Source organism: Carcharhinus amblyrhynchos, chromosome 1, assembly GCF_965287045.1.
Source record: "Carcharhinus amblyrhynchos chromosome 1, sCarAmb.v2.hapA, whole genome shotgun sequence".
NCBI lineage: Eukaryota > Metazoa > Chordata > Chondrichthyes > Carcharhiniformes > Carcharhinidae > Carcharhinus > Carcharhinus amblyrhynchos.
The window spans coordinates 47583397-47600613 of NC_137324.1; the positions used below are offsets into that span (position 1 = coordinate 47583397).

Here is a 17217-nt window from a genome sequence, read left to right on the forward strand (position 1 = left end):
CTGTCTTAAAAATACTCAGTGACCGGGCCTCCACAGCCTTCTGTGGCAATGACTTCCAGAGTCACCACCCTCTGGCTAAAGAATCTCCTCCTCTCTCAAAACTCTTCTCATAACAGAACACAATGACAATGTGTTAATGGGATGGCACGGTGACACAGTGGTTAGCACGACAGCCTCACAGCAACAAGGATCCAGGTTTGATTCCTGGTTTGGGCCACTGTCTGTGCGGAGTCTGCATGTTCTCCCCATCTCTGAGTGCGTTTCCTCCAGCTGCTACGGTTTCCTCTCACAGTCCAAAAGATGTGCTGGTTAGGTGCATGGCCATGCTAAGTTCTCCTTCAGTGTACCCAAACAGGCACCAGAGTGTGGCGACTAGAGAAGTTTCACAATAGTTTCACTGCAGTGTTAATGTAAGTCTACTTCTGACATTAACAAATTAACTTAAAAAAAACAACCAAGAAAGGAACCTTATTATTCTATGCACAACTTCAAGCATTTGAAACTCTTTCTAGTATCTTGATCAGAACTGGATACAGTAGTGGTTACAGTATGGTGTAACCATTACTGAATTCCCCCACTGTAACATCCTTGGGGTTACCATTGACCAGAAATTCAGCAGGAGTCACCACATAAACACATTGGCTACAAGGTCAGAGGCTAGGAAAACTGCAGCGAGTAACTCACCTCCTGACTGCCCAGAGCCTATCCACCATCTATGCTGCACACGTCAGGAATGTGATGGAACACTTCCCACTTGCCTGGATGGGTGCAGCCCCAACAACACTCAAGAAGCTTGACACCATCAGGACAAAGCAGCTGGCTTGATTGAATGGAGAGTTCTGGCCTCAGACAGAGCATATAACAGCGCAGACAGTTTACAGATTACTGATTAGAATGCAACTAACCTGCTATTCAAGTCTTAATGTCGGCATCTTTAAGACTTGGAATTTTATAAAATGTTGGAACTGCTGGAACTGTAAAACATTGGTTAGGCCACAGCTAGATTATTGTGTGCAGTTCTGGATTATAGGAGGGATGTGATAAGACTAGAAAGGGTGCAGAGGAGATTTACCAGGATGTTGCCTGTGCTGGAGAATTTTAGTTAAGAAGAGAGATTAGCTAGACTGGAGTTGTTTTCCTTGGAGCAGAGGAGACTGATTGAGATATATAAAATTATGAGAGGCATGGAGCAGACAGGAAGGAACTCTTCCTCTTGGTGGAGGGTCAGTGACCAGGGTAAGTGCTAGAAAATGGGATTAAAATAGTTATATGGTTGTTTTTGACTTGCACAGACGTGTTGAGCTGAAGAGCCTTTTCTGTGCTGTAAACCTCAATGACTCTAAGAGTTGACAGTACCATACTGTTTTGTGAAAGTGCTGATATGTCGCTGCCAGCAGAAGTGGTTGAGGCAGGTACAATAGCAGCATTTAAAAAGCATTTGGAAAAGAGCATGGATAGGAAATGGTTAGGGGGATATGGGCAATTGGGACTAGCTGGGAGAGCACCATGGTCAGCATGGACCGGTTGGGCTGAAGAGTCAGTTTCCCTCCTGTATTGCTGTATAACAGAGGATGTGATTGGACTGAACAGATTTTAGGAAACAGGGAAATGAATTAGATGAGATTTTGCAAAAATTTTATTGGAAAGAATGGTTAAGAGGTTTCCTATATCATGGAATACATTCTTATTGACATATGGAAACATAGAAGCAGGAGTAGGCTGTTTAGCCCATTGAGCCTGCACTGCCATTCAATGTGATTATGGCTGATCCTCAATGCCAATGCTCTCCTTGATGCCTTTAGTATCTAGAATTTTAATTCCAGATTTTATTAAATTAGTTTAAATTCCACCAGCTGCCACGTCTGCAGAACATTCCGCTTGGGTCTCTGAATTACGAGTCCAGTGTCTTGCCACTATGCCAATATCTCCCCTTTATAATGATGTTATGGTAGTGAGGAGCTTTTTGTACTATAGGAGGATTAGTAGCTGAAGTTGGGGAACCATTGAGGCATCTTTAATTCACTTTTGGCGTTTTTTAAATGCATATTTGGTATTTCTTTCAATCTGAAATCTTTAGTTCTGCCATGAAATATATGTTGCACATGAAAAATTTAACTTCACAGCCACTAGATGGCATTTGGCTAACTTATTTTGTTTTAGAAGATTATTGCCATTTGATGGAAGGAATGTGAATCTAGTTGCTTTGGAAAATATGTCTTGCAATAGGTCCTTACAGACCAGGAGAACAATAGGGCTATGGTTCATATCACTTTCTGTTTAAATTCAAATGTCCCAACTCTGAAATAGGCCCAATGCAAAGTATACGAAAGTATATTTAATGGCTCAAACTTTGCAGTTAGTGTTAAAATTATGGCACTCGCTGTCAATCTTAATGAATCCTAAAGTAAAGTTTGTTTATTAGTCATTGCATTAACACTGCAATGAAGTTACTGTGAAATTCCCCAAGTCGCCACAGTCCAGCGCCTGTTCGGGTCAATGCACCTAACCTGCACGTCTTTCAGAATGTGGGAGGAAACCAGAGCACCTGGAAGAAACCCACACAGACATGGGGAGAACGTGCAAACTCCATACAGACAGTGATCCAAGCCGGGAATCGAACCCAGGTTCCTGGCGCTGTGCGGCAGCAATGCTAACCACGGTGCTACTGTATCGTCCCCACCCACAAACATTCAGCAAACTCTGTGACATTGATTTCCTCTATTCAGACATGACTTTCAATCTAGTCCCACCTATAAGAGTGCTCTGGTGTCCATCAACAAAGATGTCTTCAGGCAAGCTGAATAGCTTATTAAATTGAAGAATTTTCACAGTCAGTAAACCAGGAAGTAAAAGCATCAATCATTATTCACTTTTAAATTATTTTACAGAACACAGAATACTAAGACACTGTTGACCCTCAGACTAAGGTCTCAACTATTGTGATGGACAAAGAGGCAATAGTGCGAGAACTTTCGTACAAGTCATTCTATTAATGTTTAAAACACTTGATGAACACTCTTTACTTAGCTTAAATCATTGGTAACCTTCTTGTTATCTGTTTAAATACTTGATAAACATTTACTTCATTTGTTAGAGTACTGACTATTTGGTGGTTACAATGAATCACAAGATTCAGTTTGGACTTAAATACTACCTGTATTAAGCTGACGTGATCAGGTTCCTTTTGATGGAACTTCATCTCTCAGCCCTGAACTCAGGGTGATCTTCTTATGCAATGGTTGACCCTGCAAGTCTCCCTGCTGAGCCTGTTAACTTTATCCAGTGTCTTCCAGCAAGTTCTTTTGCCACATATACAGATGACCTATACCCATTTTCCTCAATGCTAGCTTGAGCATCACTGGCCTTGTGTTTTATTGCTGAGTACATCATATCATGGAATCATAGGGTGGAATTTTCCTGTCTCTCCTGCCAAAGAAATCATAAAAGGCAGGACTGGACCATGCAAATGCCCATTGACCTCAGGTGGAATTTTCTGGTCTTGGGGTGAGCGCAGCTGAAAATCCCATCCATAGCATCCCCAAAGTGCATAATCAAAATCATATGCTTTAATTTCAGTTATATGAAAAATGCATACCACTATTTGGTAGTATTTTCTCTGTAGCATTGCTGTAACTCTGTAACATGTGCAAGTTTACAAACAGAAAGTGTGTAAAGGCAAAACATGTCCAACATTGTCAAAAAGAGAAATGGGCTCACATAATCAAATCTCAAATTTCTGATGAATTCTGATTATGTGAGGCGGCACAGTGGTTAGCGTTGCTGCCTCACAGCACCAGAGACCTGGGTTCAATTCCCAAATTGGGTCACTGTCTGTGTGCAGTTTGCATGTTCTCCCTGTATTTGCATGGGTTTCATCTGGGTGCTCAGTTTCCTCCCACAGTCCAAATACATGCTGGTTAGGTGAGATGGCCATGTCAAATTCTCCCTCATGTACCTAAACAGGTGCTGGAGTGTGGCAACTTGAGTATTTTCACAGTAACTTCATTGCAGTGCTAATGTAAGACCACTTGTGACTAATAAATAAACTTTAAAACATTTTTATTTAACGCTGACTGAGACCTTTAGTTCTGAAATTCCATTTTTTTTAATTTCTGGCAGTTCGTAAATATTGTTCATGATGTGTCTGTGAAAATTTAATGATTTTTTTTGTTGTCGTTGATTCTGTTTCAGATTTCCAGAAGGTCCTTCTGCCACAAATAGGGTTGAAAGGAACGTACTTTGTTGGGTACTTCCTGTTTGGTCTTGGAACTGGATTAATTGCCCTCTTTCCTAATGTTCTGTCCACACTGGTCCTCTGTACAGCTTTTGGAGTGATGTCTAGTACGCTCTACACTGTGCCCTTTAATTTGATAGCTGAGTACCACAGGAAAGAAGAGGTAAGTCTGTGGATCTGAAATGTGCGAGAGTAAGTGAATGCTATATTAGCAACCATCTCCTTTTCATAGATTGTAGAAATCATTGGAAACCCTACAGTGCAGAAAGAGGCCATTCAGCCCATCAAGTCTGCACCGACCACAATCCCATCCAGGCCCTACCCCCATATCCCTACATATTTACCCGCTAATGCCTCTAACCTACGCATCTCAGGACACTAAGGGGCAATTTTAGCATGGCCAATCAGCCTAACCCACACATCTTTGGACTATAGGAGGAAACCCGAGCACCTGGAGAAAACCTACACAGACGTGAGGAGAATGTGCAAACTCCACACAGACAGTGACTAAGGCCGGGAATCGGACCCAGGTCCCTGGAGTTGTGAAGCAGCAGTGCTAAAATCTTTGCTACCGTGCCGCACGCTCCCCACCCGCATCCCCCCCAACCCCCCCCCCCAACCCCGCCTTCTGGAGATTTTGCTACAGAAAGTCTATAAGAATTTTATGTTTGGGTCATTAGTTTAATTTAAAGTAAAAAAAAAACAAAGGCGGTCATGTGATCTGCTCTGAATTCTGCCTGACAACAAGCCTGGGTGGCTTCATTTTCCAAGGTTTAAGGGAGCACAGGTTGATCTATTGGAAAGAAGGTGAAAGATATTCACATCTAGTGATATTATCACTGGACTGATAATCCAGGAACTCAGCTAATGTTCTGGAGAACTGGGGTTGAATTTGAATTCAATTTTTAAAAAAATTAAGACTCTACTGATGACTGCAAAACCATTGTTGATTGTCGGAAAAAACATTTAGTTCATTAAATGTCCTTTCGTAAAGGAAATTTGCTGTCCATACTTGGTCCGGCCTATATGTGACTCCAGAGCCACAGCAATGTGGTTGACTCTCAACTGCCCTCCAAGAGCAACTAGGGATGGGCAACAAATGCTGACCAGCCAGCGATGCCCATGTCCCACGAATAAGTAAAAAGAAACCAGTAGACAATGCCAAGAGCATCTGTGCTCACTGTGGGTAGACTGTTAGTCTCTGACTCTCACAGTGAGGTGTTAGCAATGTCAGATTTTATAAGCAGTTGAATTTCAAATTGCCTATTTAATTCCAATCTGGAATGGAAGTGGGGGTCCAGAGCCCAGCTAATTAGCATTTCTACCTGGACATAAATGATTGCCATGGAGATGAGTGTTGGGAAGCAAGAGGTCCACGGAAAGACATTGTCAGATTGAATGAAAGGGTTTTGTAAGCCAGTATTAAAACTGACAGACATAAGTCTTTCTGCAAGAATCTGAGAGGCTGAGGGAGAGGATGAGAGAGAGGGCAAGAAAATAGAGACAGCCAATTCTGTGCCTGAAGCAGAGAAAGTGTTGACACTATTGGTCATCACACAGCATGCAGTGGAAGTTTGTGCTTAGATTGAAGAGATTGAATTCATGAGGAGTTAAAAAAGACTATAAGATTCACCTAGCCTGAGCTAGAGAGAGAATGCATCGCCGGTATAAACCTCACAGGAAAAGTCAGCCTTGGGATTAGACACTACCAAGCAGGGAAAGAAAAAGAAAGCAGTCCATCAGGTGTGGAGGATTAGTCATTCAGCCCATCAAGCCCACACTTCCATCCAACCAGATCCTTGTTGTTCTTTTACCTCAGTGCCATTTTCATCATATCTCTTGAAATCTTTCTATTGAATAGACTCAATGGGCCCTATGTTACTATTTTGATTCTAAGTGTGAGGTGGACTTGAAACCTGGAGTGTTTCAGATCAGACTTTTGACCCGTTCTGAGGCGTCCCCATATGCACTCTGCCTGCAAAAATATCATGAGTCTGAATTGCGCTGCAGAAGCCTGTGGGCGGGGCTTAACACGCCCAAAATCCTGCAGCTCTGATCAGTGCCTCCAACTGTGCGTGCTCAGAAATAAAAAGATAGAATGCTGCTGCCCTGGCATGCAGCCCATTAAATCAATTTAAATGCATGCAACTGTCCCGATCGTGGCCAGTTTTGGGCCTTGGTAAAGGGGGAACTGGCACGGAGTAGGCATTGATTGCGCTATTCACCTCATACCCAACTTCACCAAGTTTTCGCGCCCGAAAATGGGCACAATGCAAAATCGGGCCCAATGACTGAGCCTTGACAGCCCTCTAAAGTAGAAAATTCCAATGTATTACCACTCTCTGGCTGAAGGAATTCCAGCTCATCTCAATTTTAAATGGCCCACTACGTATTCTGAGACTGTGTTCCGTAGTTCTAGATTCACGAGGCAAAGGAAACATACAATTGCAGCAAGACAGCTTTACTCCTGCACACAAATCCCCTTGCAATGTAGGCCAACATGCCATTGGATTTCCTTATTGATTGATATAGCTGCATGATAAATTTTAGTAACTCATGAACAAGGACACACAGGTAGGTCCCTTTGGACATCAACACTTCCCAATGTCTAAACTTTTAAGAAATACTCTGCATTTCTGCTTCTTTTCTACCAAAGTAGATATCTTCACACTTATTCTCATTGTATTCAATCTGCATGTTCTTGTTCATTCTTTTAACCTGTCCAATTCCACTTAAAACATCCTTGCATCCACCTCACAATTTGCATTCTGAAGCAATTTTGTATCATTGGCAAATTTGGATATATTGCATTTGATAACCACATCTGAATTATTTACATAGATTGTGAAAGCTGTGGTCCTAACATTGATCCTTGTCGTACCTTTTGTTCCTACTCTCGGTTTATTGTCTGTGAGCCAGATCTCAATTCAAATTATCCCAAATCCCATGTGCTCTAATTTTGTCCTAGTGGGTGCCACTTTGGACTATGGGAGGAAACCAGAGCACCCGGAGGAAACCCATGCTGACATAGGGAGAATGTACAAACTCCACACCGACAGTCCCCCAAACCGGGAATTGAACCCGCGTCCCTGGCACTATGAGACAGCAGAGGTAATCTGCTGTTGGCTGTGAGATGTTAAACAAGCCTGCCTGCTTTGCAGATGCTGGCAATTATACCCTGGTTCCTCTGTGATTTTTTTTCCCTCTGTATAGTTGTGCTATCAACATCTCTCACCCTCTGCGACTCTCAAAATTAGCATTTATATACCTTCACTAATCTTTTAGTTATCGAGGTAAGCTATTTCCAATGATAGCTATTTACATCTGATTATATCCGCTAATCTCATTGCTAGGAAAGGTCACATCTTATCGTCCCCTTTGCTGGCTACTGCTGTCACTAGGCAGATCCTTGACACTATGCACAAGCTTTTAGGCAGCCAAACCCTGGCTGGATCTGGAACAAATGCTGGGGAGACTTTTATATGGAAAATCTCACTGATTGCAGAAGTCAATTTTTCCCAGAGCAAACAAATCAGTGGCAGGGCACCACAAGCAAGGTGTGATTCATGTGGGTAAATGTTTTTTTTCAAAAGACTGAACCTTCCATGAGATTTCCCATTGCCAGCACTGACAGGATTCACACTGGTTTCCTCACCCGAGCCAACATTTTGAAAAATTATGTTATAATTCAGCCCATAAAGCCAGAAAGTAAAAGTTTCTACAGCTAATTTTAAAAAGAAAATAGCTAACTAAGTTAGTTCCATTAGTCCCATAGAAAGTGAGTCTCGGGAATTGATAATGGAAAACAGGATAATGGTAAGTATTTTGCGTCAGTCTTCATCATAGAGGATTCAAGTAACATCCCAAATATAGCTGTACTTCAACAAGTGAAAGGGAGAGAGGAAAATTACAAGAAAATTACAATCACCAGGAAAGTGGTACTAAGCAAATTGTTGGAACTACAAGTTGAGAAGTTCCTGGATCCTGATGGATTTCATTCCAGGATTTTAAAAGAAATGGCTAGGAAGATGGTTGACACATTGGTTTTAATTTTCTAGAACTCATCAAATTTGGGAAAGATTCCATTAGATTGGAAAATAGCTAATGTAACTCCATTGTTCGAAAAAGGAGGAAGACAGAAAGCAAGAAACTATCGCTGTTAATGTTAATTAACTTAACATCTGTCATAGGGAAAATTTTAGAAGCCATTATGAAAGATGTTATAGGAGGGCACTTGGATACATTGAAGATAATCAGGCAGAGTCAACATGGTTTTGTGGAAGGGAAATCATGTTTAATCAATTTATTTTTGAACAAACGACATGAGCTATGGATAAAGAGGAACCAGTGGATATACTGTACTTAGATTTCCAGAAGGCATTTGATAAGGTTGTTGTGGAAAGTTAAAGTTTACGGTTTAAAGGGCAATATATTGGCATGGAAAGTAGTTTGGCTAGCTAACAGGAAACAGAGGGCAGGCATAAATAGCTCATTTTCTGGGTGGCAAGATGTAATGAGTAGTGTGCCATAGGTGCCACATCAGTGCTGTGATTTCAACTCTTTACAATTTATATAAATTATTTTAATTAAGGGACTGAAGATATGGTTGCTAAATTTTTCTGATGACACAAAGAATTGTAAGCTGTGCAGGGGATATAAAAAGCTACAAAGGGCTATAGATAGGCTGGGTAGATGGGCAAATATCTGGCAAATGCAGTCCTATGTGGGAAAATGTGAAATTATCCATTTTGACCAGAAGAATGAGAAAGAAGCAAATTATCTAAGTGGTAAGAGATTGTAGAGCTCTGAAATACATAAGAACCTGGGTGTTCTGCAGCATGAATTGCAAAAAGTTAATATACAGGCACAGTAAGTAATTAAGAAAGTTATTAAAATCTTGTCATTTATTGCAAGGGGAATTGAATACAGGAGTAGGGAGGTTTTGCTTCAGTTATACAAGTACTGGTGAGACCACAACTAGAATAGTGTGTACAATGTGGTCTCCTTGTTTAAGGAAGGATGTAAGTGCATCGGAAGTGTTTCAGAGAAGGTTTGCTAGACTAATTGCAGGAATGGATAGTTTGTCTTATGAGGAAAGGCTGGACAGGCTAGGCTTTTACCTGCTGGAGTTCAGAAGAATAAGAGGCAACTTGATTGAAACATATAAAATCCTGGAGGAACTTGATAGGGTGGATGTGAATAATGTGAAACTATAATAATTTTTCCAATGTTACTAAGATGTACTGTCAAATAGTCAGGTTGCAAGGTTTAAATCATTGAAAGGTTAAGTATAAAAGCAGGCATTTTGAAGTGGAGATGAGCAAAGCTAAGATGGGATAAGTAAACAACATGTAAGGGATTTGAATAGAGATATATAAGTTTTTTTTTCTGTTTACTTGATGAGTTTCAAAGGAAAGGTTAAAATTGACAAAGATCATAAATGAACAAAGCAATTTTATTAAGTTTATTTTTCCTGAATCTAATGGCCATAAAAATTTTTATATTCTGGGAAAGCTAACTTCCAAAAGGAATTTAAGAACAATGAGTTTAAAGGTGAAAGAGAAGAGACATAATCAAATAAAGATGGAAAATTGTGTTTGTGAAGAGGCTATGTGATATTCAGAAGGGTTTCTTGTTCTTGGACAGACCCTGTGAAGCAAACAGCCTCTAGCCACCCCCAGAGACATGTTTGTTGTTCCCAAAAGCAAGATTTTGTTTCAAGCCTTGGATTTCCATTGTCAAAATAAGAAGGAGAGAGAAGTCCTGTGAAATACCTCATCAGTAGCAATAGTGGTTATCCTGCAGTAATATTATTGGATTTCATTCTGGATTAAGGATCTACAGGGATTTTTGCCTGAAAAAAAGTGATTATTTTGAGTCTAGCTATGTAGAAATCTTTTAGGAAATGTTTTAAGACTAAATTTTACTGTGTAACTGATCTTGTGCTTTTGAGTTTTCTGTTCTTTGGTTAATAAATGTTTTAATTTACTATTTAAAATCTCCAAAAGTGATAATAGATTTACTTCTGCTTCAGTGCATGTACATTCTTGTAACAAAATACAAATTGCAAATCATTGTGATAGCTTGATCAAGTCTCCATCTAAAATCTGCTCAGCTCAGCAATTGCTACCTATTGTATCATAATAAATGGATGTGGTTACTGTTTAAACGATGATTAACCATTTAAGACAGAGATGAGGATTTTTTTTAAAGGGTTGAGAGTTTTTGGAATCCTCTTCCACAACAGGGGGTGGCAGCAGAATCTTTGAATATGTTTACGTAAATAGATTTCTGATAGGCCAGAGGGTGAAAAGTTAATGGAATGTGCAGAAATGTGGAATGAATTGAAAATCAGATTAGCCATGATATTATTGAGTGGCGCAGCACGCATGAAGGACTGAGTGGTCTTCTTCATCTTCTTGAGTGCTGTTGCAGCTGCACTTATTCAGGCAAATGTAGAGTAGCCCATCACACTCCCGACTTGTGCTTTGTCGATGGTGATAATAGGAGCCGGACAAGACTCAGGGTTGGGCTGAAAGTAGCAAACAACATTCGTGCCACACAAATGCCAAGTAATAATCCTCTCCAACAAAAGAGAATCTAACCATCTCCCCTTTACATTCAATGGCATTACCATTGGTGAATCTCCCACTAGCAACATCCTGGGAGTTAACTTTGAATAAACTAAACTGGACCAGCTGTGTGAATACTGTGGCTACAAGAACAAATCAGAGACTGAAAATGTTGTCACAAGTAACTCTCCTTCTAATTTCCCAAAGCCTGTCAACCATCGACTATATAGAAGTTAGGAGTGTTATACTCTCCTGTCTGGATGAGCGCAACTCCAACAACATTTCAAATCACTGATACTCTCTTTAAGCAAAGTGCCAGAGACAAAGAGCTGTCCAGTTTTAGATTTTGACAGGGTTTCAAGGAGCAGCTAATAGAATGCATTTGTCCTCAAAATATCCATGTGACAATCTTCATTTTCATGAACAGCAAAATCTAGAGACCAATTTTCGCAAATCAGCAAGATTCCAGCAAACAGGTGGGACCTGGATATGAAAGCCCTGGTTCTGTTTCCAACAGATCCACTTTTGAAAACAGGGGATGCAGATGGGGTATGATTTGCACTGAAAGGGCACCCAAATTCAACAGAGCTGAATTGGATCTAATTCAGACAAACCCATTTTCATTCCAAGGACCTTAACCCACAGTGTAAAAGTCATGAATTATTGGACTAGATATACACTCCTGAAGAGCATGTATAATCTGTGTAATTGTCACATTCTGAAATTTGTAAAAACTCCTTATTTTTAAACTTGATTAAAAAGAGAAGTAAGATATCATTTAGAGTTTAAAAAAAACTGGGTTTGCTTTGATTGACAGGCCACCTGGTGTAAGTTGGAAACAACATTGGTAACTGAGCAACAAAAACAGAATTCTTCATTGATGTTTCCTAGGGGCTATTATTACACCATTATGAAATTGCCTAAATTTTGAAAGCTGAAATGATCTCAACGAGAGTTTCTGACCACATTTTGAGGGTTAAAAGAGGCTATTTAAAGATAGCCTCTAACACTTCCTGTTTCTGCAGACTCTGGCCTTCTCTTAATCATCGACCATATCTTCAAGGAAAGATCCGCAGAAACATTGGCGAAGTGGCATAAATGTTTTTTTACTTGATAATCTGTGAGGTTCCTATCTAATGTTGGGAAAACCCTGCAAGGACTTTACTTCAGGGTTGCCTGCGATGGGGCTCCTCTTCTGCAGGGTTTTCTTTGCTTTCCACATGGGTTACTTTTTCCTTCTCATTGAAGTCACGTAACTGCTTTCACCCAAATGAGCTCTTATGTTTCATCACAGTGAGAGCTACGTATGCATTATCTCTTTAAATGAAGTGACCTTGAGAATATTAGAAGTTTTTGTGCAGACAAAGTGAATTGACTGAGTGATTTTGAGTGATGACTGTGCTTGAGTGCTGCAGAGGTTGACCGTTGGATAAATAATTTTCTTTAACAGCCAATTCTGACAAACAGTGTGATCAGTAAAGAAGGGAGTGAAGGCTGTATTGTGGTACAGGATGTGAATTGGCAACATTTCTTTGATTTAGCATGTCTATCCTTGAAGTATCATTGAAACTCATCCCGAACTGTGGGGAAGGACTAATACTGTCTGGCATCTCGAGCAGACAGCCAACAGTGCCCCCTAGTAGGTCTTTCTTCACTTGATGTCCAACAGTATTACTTTCTTGACACTGAATTTCTTCAAAAGGGTACTGTTGAATCATCTTGGCATTGACAGCTGTTCCTACCGTCTCCTCAGCATATGTCAGGACGGTTTCCTGCCACTCTGCGGGCACAGAACATCTTTCCTCATTGCCATCTCTTCCATTAAGGCTGCCAGTGTATTATCAGAAAATCTTGATTTATTCTCTCTACCAGATTCAGCTGTTTTAAAGCTTTGATGGAACACATTCAGTTCACAAAGGGCGACCACCATTTCTCCCCATTAGGAGCTGCAGGCATTCTTGGCGCAAAAGAGCAGACAGCATGAAATTAACGTGCTATATGCACTGTAGTGGGATAATTACTGACTGTGGTCCCGTGTCTGCTTCAGTACATTCAAGTCCTCCTGTAACTTTCTTCTAATATTTTCTGACAAGAGCACGATTTTCATGACAAAATGTTTGGTAAAGCTCATAAGAGCTAAACAAAATACTTAATCCCAGAACTGTAACATTGCAGAAGGAGACCATTCAGCCATTGTGTGCACTGGCCTTCCAAACAAACCCTTTGTACCTTTCTCCCACCTTCTTCCCGTATCCCTGCACATTCCTTCTTTTCAAATAATGGTTTAATTCTCTTTTGAATGCTTCAGTTAAATCACTCTCAGGCAGTGCATTCCAAGGACTTAATATCTAGCTGCATTAAATTTTCTTTTATGACTTTTGCCAATCACCCTGTACCCTCTTCCAATCATCCTCCAGGGAAAACAGTCTTAACTTCTCCAGTCTATTATACATAACTAAATTTCTTCATCTCTGGAACCATTCTCATTAATCTTTTCTGCACTTTCTCCAATGCCTTCACATCCGTCCTAAAGTACAGCACCGAAAACTGGATGCAGTACTCTAGTTGAAGCGAAACCAGTGTCTTACACAAATTTAATTTAATCGCCCTTTCTTGTACTCTATGCCCCTATTAATAAAGCCAAGAGTACTGTATCCTTTTTTTGTGTGCTGTCAACTTGTTCTACCACCTTTAATCACTGATGCATATATATGCTCAGATGCCTCTGCTCTCACACTCCTTTTAGAGTATTATCTTTTATTTATATTAACTCTCCATGTTCTTCCTACCAAAATGAATCACTTCACATTTCACTGTATTACACTTCATCTGACCCCTGTCTGCCCATTTCATCAAATTGTCTGTCTTTTTGGAGTTCTACAGTGTTTTCCTGACAATTTGCTGTTTTTCCAAGTGTTGTATCCTCTGTGAATTTTGAAATTATGCCTTGTACATCAAGGTCTTGCTCAATTATATATATCAGGAAGAGCAAACTCTCCAACACCAGCCCCTGGGAACACCACTCCAGCCCTAAAGACATCCATTAACCACTACTCTGTCACTTGGCCAATTTCATAACCGTGTTATGGAACCATGTTATGGAACCTCTTCCCTTTTTCCCACAAGCTATAACTTTGCTCTGTTGTGTCGCACTGTGTCAAAATGCCTTTTGGAAGTCCTTGTTCACCACATCAACATCATTACCCTCATCAACCCTCTCTGTTACCTCTTCAGAAATTTTCAGCAAGGTGAACATAACTTGTTGGCTCTCCTTAATTAATCTGTATTTATTATTTTCATCCTGAATTACTGTTTCGAGAGGTTTTGCCACCATCATATTAAACTGACTGCCCTTGGGTTGCTGCTTTTATCTTTTGTTTTCAATAAATGTGTAACATTTGCAATTCTCCAGTCCCCTAGCGCCACCCTGAGTTTAAGGAAGATTGCAAAATTATGGTCAGTGCCTCTGTGATTTCCTCTCTCATTTCCCTCTGTATCCTGAGCTTCATTTCTAGAGAAAAAGAAATGAAAAGCAGCAAGTAAACTTGTCCAAAACCTTGATTAGACAAAACATAGAGTGCTTTGAACAGTTCTGGTCTCCATATTATGAAAAAGAATATAGAAGCAGTGCAGAGGATGCAAAAGTGATAGATTGATACCAGGACTGAATGGCTATCCCATGAAAGACTGAACATCCTGAACCACTTCTCTAGCACAAGGTGTGAAGAGTAACTTGATAGAAAATTTTAAGGTTCTGAAAGGGTTTGACGAGGTGGTTGGAGAGAAGATGCTTCCACTTGTTGCAGGCAAGACCAGAACTAGGTGCCATGCATATAAGTTAGTTATTTATGAAACCAAAAGGGAATTCAGGAGAAACGTCTTTACCCACAGTTAAAGTGTGAACATTATTACCTCAAGGTAGTTGAGAAAAATAGATTCAGTGCACTTAAGAGGTAGCTAAATTAACACATGAGGGTGAAAGGAATATGTTGGTGGGTTCAGATGAAGAAGGATGGAAGAAGTCTCATATGGAGTATAAATATCGGCATGGATCTACCTGTTGAGCTATACATACAATGTACGTGTAATTCTTTATTCATTTATTCACAAACATAAGATACACTGATGCCAATTGTCACAGAGTGCAGGTTTGCTTCACTTGTTGTCATTTTTGTGCAAAGGTTATTCATGTCTCTTGTTTTTTTTGCTGTCCCTGAACAAAAGCTGTGATGTCAATCAACTATTTTCCTTGTAGGTCAAAGCTCTTTAAAAGTAAATAATGATGATAAATAGCATTATGACACACACGCATAAGGCTCATGTCAAATTGAGCCCTCCAATTTGTTTGTCATTATGGTCTTTCTCTGTTTTCAGATTGAAAAAGTAAATGGTGGAAAGGCTTCGAATGAAGGCAGGGGTAAAGGCATCGACTGTGCTGCACTCACTGCTATGGTGCAGCTGGCACAAATCCTGGTTGGAGCGGGTATTGGAGCGTTAGTGAACTTGGCTGGCACTGTGAAGGTTGTTGTGGTCGCTTCATCTGCCATCTCCTTGTTTGGCTGTTGCTTTGTTGGATTGTTTGTCCAATGTGATCCGTGAGGTCATCAGAAAAAATACAAGAATAGTAAGCAATTTTCCCTAACTTCTTTAAATGTTCTGAATTGGTAACTGTGCACTACATTCAACTTCCCCCAATGTTTCAGCAGGCCATATCTCTGATATAGGATGGTGATCAATCACGGTCGATCTTATCAAATGGTGGGGCAAGCTGTAAGGGCCGAATAGCCTACTCATGTTCCTAAGTCCTTTGTTCACTTGAATCCTTTCCTGGGGTCTCTGCAGGACTTACGCCAACTTTTAGTTGACATGTCTGTGAGGCCTTTGTACATATGGGCAGAGATCCAGGGTAGATCCGGGCACAGCATGGTGGCACAGTGATTAACACCGCTGCCTCACAGTGTCAGAAATCCAGGTTCTATTCCTAGCTTGGGTCACTGTGCGGAGTCAGCACATTCTTCCCATGGGTTTCCTCCAGGTGCTCCAGTTTCCTCCTCCAGTCCAAAGACGTGCAGGTTAGGTTGATTGGCCGTGATAAATTGCCCCTTAGTGGGAACTAGCAGAGCAAATATGTGGGATTATGGGGACAGGACTGAGGTGGGATTGTTGTTGGTGCAAGCTAAATGGGCCAAATGGCCTCCTTCTGTAATGTAGGAATTTTATGATTCTAGTGAGTATAAAACTGAGCTGTACAAGCCAAAAACAGATTAATACAATAATAAAAACCTGTGCTGACTTAGCTGATCTCATCTGGGCCAACAGTAGGTATGTTGCAATTATCAAGGCTTTCCTGTTTGAAAAGGAGAAAAATTGCCTAGATTCATTATTCTGATCACTTTCTGGGAACTTTTACAGACTGGTAAAGTAACCTGCAACACTAGGGCTGATACTTCAGTTGGGTATTCTGGACACTATCAAGGAATAATGGTCTGCAAAGGTGATTCTGGATAGGAGCAAAAGTAACAGGGTAGTTGTTATGGACTTTAACTTTACAAATATTGACTGGAAAAGCTATAGTTTGAGTATTTAGATGGGTCAGTTTTTGTTCACTGTGTACAGGAGGGTCTCCTGCCACAATATGTAGATAGGCCAACAAGAGGCGAGGCCATATTGGATTTGGTACTGGGTATGAACCAGACCAGGTGTTAGATTTGAGGTAGGTGAACACTTTGGTGACAGTGACCACAATTTGATTATGTTTACCTTAGCAATAGAAAGGGATAGGTATATACCCCCGGGCAAGAATTATAGCTGGGGGAAAGGAAATTATGATGTGATTAGGCAAGATTTAGGATGCATAGGATGTGGAAGGAAACTGCAGGGGATGGGCACAATTGAAATGTGGAGCTTGTTCAAGGAACAGCTACTGTGTGTTCTTAATAAGTATCTACCTGTCAGGCAGGGAGGAAGTGGTCAAGCAAGGGAATCGTGGTTTACTGAAGAAGTTGAATCTCTTGTAAAGAGGAAGAAGGAGACTTATGTCAAGTTGAGATGTGTAGGCTCAGTTAGAGTGCTTGAGATTACAAGTTAGCCAGGAAGGACCTAAAGAGAGAGCTAAGAAGAGCCAAGAGGGGACATGAGAAATCTTTGGCAGATGGATCAAGGAAAACCCTCAAGCTTTCTATAGGTATGTTAGGAATAAAAGAATGACTAGGGTAAGATTAGGGCCAGTCAAGGACAGTAGTGGGAAGATGTGCATGGAGTCCAAAGAGACAGGAGAGGCAATAAATGAATATTTTTCATCAGTACTCATACAGGAAAAAAACAATGTTGTCGAGGAGAATACTGAGATACAGGTTGTTAGACTAGACGGGATTAAGGTTCATAAGGAGGAGGTGTTAGCAATTCTGGAAA

General features: G+C 40.6%; 1 protein-coding gene across 1 annotated transcript in view; it reads left to right on the top strand.

Annotated features, from left to right (window-relative positions):
• slc45a2 (solute carrier family 45 member 2) overlaps positions 1–16479 on the top strand; it is a 37750-nt gene extending 21271 nt beyond the window's left edge. The window contains exons 6-7 of the mRNA XM_080197764.1: positions 4192–4397; positions 15181–16479. Of these exons, the coding sequence (XP_080053890.1) occupies positions 4192–4397; positions 15181–15405 (431 nt within the window). The 3' untranslated portion in view covers positions 15406–16479. The remainder of the gene's footprint in view (positions 1–4191; positions 4398–15180) is intronic.
• Positions 16480–17217: the final 738 nt, after the last annotated feature.